Here is a 7,575-nt window from a genome sequence, read left to right on the forward strand (position 1 = left end):
AAAATATCAAATAGTGTGATGCTATTGACAAAAATTTTGTGTTGTGTGTGATGCAGTTGCTGGGGGTCCCAGACGTCCAGCACGATCAGCTTTCCTCCTATATACCGTGTAGCTGTTTTTTTTCAAGGATAATAAATTTCGTGAATGACCTGTATCTGGAGGTTCACTGAATTAATTTTCGCGAATTTTCACTCATCTGCCATTGTGTACCGTATTAAATTGATTTTCAATGAATTTAATTTTGTGAATCTTGAAAAATCTGCGAAATTTGTTATCCTCGAAAATAACCCGCTGTATGGTTCATATCTTGTACTGCTTCCTGGTGTTCTTCCAGCTTTGGCGCGAGATGTCTTCTTGGAAGGTACCTCTGTCAGCCATAATGTCCAACTCCGAGCAGCTCAGTTTGCTATGTGTTTATTGTACATAAGTACTAAACTCACTTTTTAAAGAAGACATCTTCATCTGGTGTCTAATGCTCATGATGTTACTGTTGTGTGGATTGGTTTTAATTGTGGTGACTCTGTTTTCAGTGACAGTTTGAATTTCCTGTTGGCTTGGAGTAGATGATGACTTCAGAGTATTGAGGTTCTTCTAAAGGAATATGAACAGTATATACTGTGCTACTTCCAAGTTGAGATCCAAGAGATACTTGCCATGATATGTCAAAATCAAAGTTAAGGAGGGTCTCCAAGTTTTCTTTGTTCCTTATTCCTATTCACCACTAACATTGACGAGACACTCTGGTTTCACTTTTCTTCCCATTTTTATATTTCGAGGTTGCTTATCTATACTTGAGATCCTCTTTTTTGGCAGTTGTTTCAATGCATCTTTCTCTATGTTGTCAATGCACCATTTCAGTTTGAACCGGCCTTGAGTCTAAAATAGAACTAGAATTGTATTTATGAAATAATTTCCTAATCTCATACCTTAATCCACTAACACAGGGTACAACATATCCAGATGAAGGAAAGTTCCCTGTTTGGGCAAAATAAGTGGTCCTTTCAAACGATCGGGGATGAGTATTTCAAATGTCGGCATTTTTTGTGAGCTGAAAGGTTTGGTACATTTCCTAATTCTTTAAACTTTTCAAATAAAATTTTTTAAATTGAGAGGAGCATTTTCTAGTTGTGAATTGTAGCGTGTTCCGCTGTAAGACTGTAATTTCTTTTCCCCTTGCAATACAGTACATGTATATCTGTGACTATAGTTGACATACAAACAGCTGAAAACCTTGACACACTTGCTACTAATAGCACCATTTATCCGAGTTTGATTTTTGAAGCCATCTTTCACAACCAACTGGAGAGTATGGGCAAACATGTACACATACAATGTATATTTGCAGGTTCATTGCTGCTTGATGGTCAGTACTATGAGACTATTAGTGTTGCAAATCAGACCTACCCACCTGTGGGGAGAAAGGTCTTCTGGTTCAAACTGTACGCACAAGTTGTTCTTGCCCAATCTGCTTATAAGTGTGACTGTAATGATGACGTTTTTTATGCATAATTAGTGATGTTAATATGTGAACACGTGAATCATTGTGCTATTTTGTTAAGCCACCTTTCTATAGAACTGCATGGTGAGGAACTTCATTACTCTGATTTAAAGGATGAGCAGGTGACAGCAATAGAAGGATTCCTAACTGGAAAGATGTGAAAGAGCCATCACTAACAGATGGCATCTCCAATGCTAGTAAAAATGATATCTTCTGGTGGCAACTTTTGTCTATATTCCTTTTACCTCTACACAAGCCTCAAATTTTGACACAAACTATTTGGTTGGTCTCTCAGTATTCATGTACCAGTGTACTTTTCCGCTGCCTAATGATTCTTCAATTATCATCGCTGGGTTTTGCTCAATGATTGTCAATATTTTGCTTATCTAAAAATCAAGAAACAAGGTTTGGTAAAGAATGGGCACTTGAACCCTTGTTGCCTTTTGAGCCTTTTCTTTTTCATTCTCCTTTTTTGATTAAGACTCATCTTTGCTTCTTTAATGTAGCCCTTGTGCCTGAAATATGAGAAGATATAAATAATTCATTGTATTTACATGTATATTATCACTATTTGTCTGGGGTGGACTCAGCTGCCTTTAATATGCATTGCAAATTGGGTACTACTCCACTCACTCTTATACCTTGTCTAAAAACAAAAGGTCCGACCTCTTGCCTTCAGTAACCTCTACAAATTATTTCTCATTTGAATTTATAAATGCGAAAATATAAAATGTAACTGGAGCATTTGATAAATAATTTATATGTACTTGGTGTTTTCTTCAACTAATGTTTTCTCCCTGTTTTGAATGTAAGAACTTCCATTTAGCTTTAATACATGCATCTCCCATTTATTCAGTTGAAGGAAAAAATGGATTTGTTTTTGAAGTCATTTTATTTCATTTCTTTCTTTAACAAATTTGCCATATCGAGGACTGAATAAAATGATACATGTGAGGTGTTCCACATCAATTTAGGAGGGATTTGAAAGAGTGACAATTAGATTGAGCTTTGCTATCAGTGAACATTTCTGCTGGTGGTGATGGAGGAGGACTTCCAATATGCAAGTTTGCAATTTAGACATCATGTGATGCAAGTAAAATTTTTCCATTAGAATCTAGTTGAAGTTCAGGACCCAGTACCAAAACCTTCGCACAGGGCTGTTGTTTTAATACCTTGGTAGCCTACAAATTTTAATCATGGCTGCTGATGATTAAATTGATTAAATTAATCATCATTAGCTAAATTTTAATAGCTGCAATAATAATTTTATTTTAAATAAAATAATTTTAATAGTTATTAAAGTTCATCTTTTGCTACCATTTTCTTTATTGTTTCATCTTTTTTAGATTTTAAATTTTATTGTTTTATGTTTAAATTTTAATTAGCTGCTGATGATTAAATTGCTGCTGATGATTGATTGATGATTATTCTATCCAAGTAATGAATGAAGCAAATTGAGAAATGAAATGGTCATGCCTACTCTCTTAATTCATTGAAATGATAATTTGCTCCAGAATTGGTATTCCATTCTATAACCGTACAGTTTGCTTTCTTGTTTGTTACTCCTAAAGAGACCAGCATAGTCCTATGTTAAGCTTTTAGGATTGTCTTTGTAATGACAAATCATGTCTGTCAGCTTGTAGCACCATTCTTCTAAGAGTTCATAATAGTGATAATGACTTATCAGGAAGTGGCTGATGTCCTGCTGCATTTACTGTACACCCAGTAATTTTGTGGTGTGTTAATTTTCATTATTTTTGTGCTCACCTTAAATCCATGAAATTTAAACCACCTCTAATGCCATTTCTATTGTATGTAGACTATAGCAAGAACACGAAAATTAGCTCACACGAAAATTAACTTTTGAGCACATTTCATTGAAAACACGAAATTTTAAACACTTGAAAATTTGAACGTATACGATATTCTTTTGGACATTCATTTTGGAGTGACACACCAATTATTTTATTCAAGAAAACTCATTAGTTGATAATATTCTCATTCCTTTATCACTTCACCTGCACTAGTCCCATTTTGCATACCATTCTCTTACCTTTTTAACTGAAATGTATCATAAAGAGTCTCTTGTGTGTAATTTTTTTGCGGCTTAAAATGAGGACTGACTTCATGAATAGTGTTATCACCACCGCTATTCACACTTGTTGGAATTATTTAGATCTGGTAATACCACCCTCTAACACTTTTCATTGACTGCACAAGTCTATATTGTAGATGCATCTTTCAGAACTCATTTGGTACAAAGGATTAATGTTGAAGACTCTTTGTATTCATCACTGCAGCAATACTACTTATCAGTCATCACTACAGCATCACTCTCCTGATCTAATATTACCCAAATGTGCATAAAAGATGACAACCAAAATATAATTATAGAAAAAATCATTCAGTTCAAAATCAGCATTGCAATGTATCTATATATTGACCATCCAGTGTTGACTCATGAGGTTTATCACTTTTTCAATTGAGCTATAAGTTGATCTAATTGATGAGGAATAGTTTTGGTTTTCAGTGACTATGTAAATTTTAAAAATATTTGTACATTTAAAAGCTATACAATTTACTTGTACATGTGCAACTTACTATTGGAAGAGTTGATTTCTTCACCTTCCTCTTCTATATCTATATTATCATCACCAACTTCCACTATCAAGCCTTTCAAGAAACATGGCGTATAAACTCCATTTACAAACTGATCTTTAACATTGTCTGCCTCATTTTTACTTCCTACAACAGACTAACTTGTAGTACTACTATGTAGCAGCCCCTAGAGTCAATAAAAGAGGTCTTGCACGTGCAGAAAGCAGGATAAAAATTCACTCTTCGGACCACCAGTGTCAAATGCAGGTTCTCCAACAAACCTGATCTATATATGCATTGATTAAAGTATACTGTGGCAAACATGTGCATGTACAATGTGTATTTGCAGCTTCATTGCTGCTTTGCAAGCCAGACCCAACCCTCCTCCTATGGGGAGAAGGGTCTGGGTTCAAGCTGTACACATAACTTATTCTTGTCAAATTTAATGATGACTTCTTATGTACAACTAGTGATGTTAACGTGTCAGCACATGAATCCACACAGTATTCTTTTGAGACATCTTGCGATAGAACTGGTGAGGAACTTAATTACTCTCCTTTAAAAGATGAGCAGGTGTTAGAAATAGAAGAATTAATTTGAAAGGTGCGACAGAGCCACTGACAGAGCAAATCTCCATTGCTGGTGAGAAGGTTAACTTTTGGTGGCAACTTTTTACCAGATTTCTTTTGTCTCTACCCAATCCTCAAATATTGACATAGACCTTTTGTTTGGTCCCTCAGTATTTATGTTCATGTACCAGTGTACTCTTTCCGTTGCCTAATGATCCTTCAATTATCATCACTGGATTTTGCTCAATGATTGTCAATAACTTGGCAAACCTATAAATTAAGAAACCAGGGTTTGTACAGCATAGGCACTTGAACCATTGTTTTCTTTTGAGTACCCTCAGTGCCTGTAGTAAGATAGAACAAACTTTGCATACTTTTTGTGGTCCAGGCTGGCACTCTCTTTTTCATTCTCCTTTTAAAGTAATAATTGTCTTTGTTTCTTTAATGAAGCCCTTGTGCCTGAAATATAGAAACATTAAACAATTTTTTGTCTTCACTCACTCTTTGTCTAGGGTACACACCCTCCACATTTGATACTAACCCACTCACTCCTCATCTTGTCCAAACCAAGTGCTCTGACCTCTTGCCTTCAATAGCCTCTACAAATGTGACCATAATTGACAAAAGGGCCCTTATGGCGGATTTTAAAATTGATCGTTATAATGGAAAATATCAACCTGTGAGTGCTTTGTTAGACAATCATTGTTTCTAAAAGTTTCATAATAACTTTTTGCATCCTGTGGAGTAATTTTATGATAAATGGGGCTCAGGAAGTTGGATTTCTTAGGCTAGAAAGACAAATTTCACTACCCGCCATAAGGTCCCTTTTGTCAATTATGGTCACAAATTATCTCTCATTTGAATTGATAAATGTGCATTTATAAACAAATAACTGAGGATTTGATGAATAATTTGTGTTTACTTGGTATTGTCTTAAGCTGATATTTCCCTAAATTTTTGAACGTAAGAACTTCTCTCTAGCTTAAAGATACATATGCATCCCTCACTTTCTCGGGTGAATAAAAAAAATTTGATTTGTTTTGAAGTCTTTTTTGATCTCTTTCTTAAACAAATTTTCCATTGAGGACTAAATAAAGTGATACATTTAAAGTGTTCCACAACAACTGTGGGGAGATTTGAAAGAGTGACATTTAGATTTAACTTCACTATCAGTGAATATCTCTGCCAAATCAGTACTGGTGGTGGTGGAAGAGGACTTCCAAGTTCCAACAACCTCTGGATCTGGAAACTTCATTGTTACAAAAAAGAAATGAGGTAGCTACATGTATACCTGCAAGTTTGCAAATTAGACATCATGTGATATGAGTAAAATTTCTTCATCAGAATGTAGTTAAAATTCAGGTCCAGGATCAAAACCTTCCGACAGGGCTGTTGCTGTAATACCTTGGTAGCTAGCCTAACAAATTTTAATCATGGCTGATTAAGTAATGAATGAATGAAGCAATTTGAGAAAGGAAATGGCTATGCTTTCTATCTTAAAGAAACTGTTAATCTGTCTCATTACATGTAATTTACTTTTACTGTATAAGAGTTTGGCAGCTACACAATGAACATTGACTGTCAAAATAACAATGACATCTAACATCCAAAGTACTGGGAATCATCATTTGAAATATAAAACCATTCAAAAAGATATTTTTTCAAAAGTGCAAAGTAAAATTTAGAAACGGCTTATACAGAAGTTGTTGGCAACAAACAATTGTTTGCAATATACACATCTTTTGGCTTCATCAGTCACATGCTTTTCCACTTTATAATGATAAATTATCTGTTCCTGCTCTACTAGTTTCTTGAGTATATTCTTCATATTATCCTACAGTCCCACTGATGAATTACTCATCAATCATTAGTTTAATATACATTTGTGTTCTTGGCCTCCTGGTTTTTGTTTAGATAGACAGCTAGAGTCATCAGTTATCTCCTGGCCTTGAATAGAAATGGAGAGTATAGTCCATGTTCTTTTTTCCATTAGTCTAGACTGTTAATTGTGTTTCTATTATAATTTGTAACTTGCCTTACTCATAAAGGTGGACCATCAAGCCGACCATTAATTTCAAGCAATTCGTTTCTGTTATCTGCTGCCTGTAAAAGAGTGTACCTACCACAGACATGTCTAGAATCTCCATCCAACAAAAAATTGACACATTGCAAACCGATATTCAACCTAGCTAGCTGCATTCCTTCTGCTGTTCCTGATACTTTGACATTGTCCTGGAAACAAGAATAGACCATGTCTTTTGTCCAAGTCTAAGCATTTTTATGAGATCCAGTCATTGGTTTTAATGGCTTGCAATTTGAGCATCCAAAAATAGCTTTTAGCTCTCTGAAGACTACAGTTATGATGTCTGACTTGCAATAAAGACATATAATTATTAAGAACTGAATAGCCAAACTCATGTACTACCTTGTCTGAACTCTGAACCCTCAACTGTCTCTCTCTCTCCTCTACACTACTAATGACACCAGTAAAATGCCAGCTATCTCTTTCTGGTCCAACCATTACCAGTGTAATATATCCAAGACTCGAGCAGACTACACCACTTAATTCTTTACTATGCACAAAATCTATCTTTTCAAAACACAAATCAGAGTTTTAAATAAGGACAGACAGGAAGTAGAATTTCATACAAAAGAATGCAAACAAACACACCTACTAATCAACACCTATACATTACAATAATAATAAACACACATATCATACAATCTTAATACATTACAACCAGTTACTATAGATACAGTTCTTATGTCATTGCATGTAGTGAGCTCCTGGGTACTGCAGTACAGTGTATAAAGTCTAGGTTTGTGCTATGATAGTGGTGACACTCCAGTCTTAGTACATTCACTGCAGTAATAATGTCACTACTACCATCATTGTCTTATAATCACTGC

At 35.0% G+C, this 7,575-nt stretch overlaps 1 protein-coding gene across 1 annotated transcript in view; it reads left to right on the forward strand.

The window, feature by feature from the left end:
* The first annotated feature begins 4,183 nt into the window (after window positions 1–4,183).
* Window positions 4,184–7,575, forward strand: part of LOC100632119 (putative tRNA (cytidine(32)/guanosine(34)-2'-O)-methyltransferase) — a 6,277-nt gene continuing 2,885 nt past the window's right edge. Inside the window, exons 1-2 of the mRNA XM_019996896.1 lie at window positions 4,184–4,188; window positions 4,567–4,669. Coding sequence (XP_019852455.1) covers window positions 4,184–4,188; window positions 4,567–4,669 — 108 coding nt within the window. The remainder of the gene's footprint in view (window positions 4,189–4,566; window positions 4,670–7,575) is intronic.

The sequence above is a fragment of the Amphimedon queenslandica genome, unplaced genomic scaffold (assembly GCF_000090795.2).
Source record: "Amphimedon queenslandica unplaced genomic scaffold, v1.1 AMPQUscaffold_13394, whole genome shotgun sequence".
NCBI classification, from domain to species: domain Eukaryota; kingdom Metazoa; phylum Porifera; class Demospongiae; order Haplosclerida; family Niphatidae; genus Amphimedon; species Amphimedon queenslandica.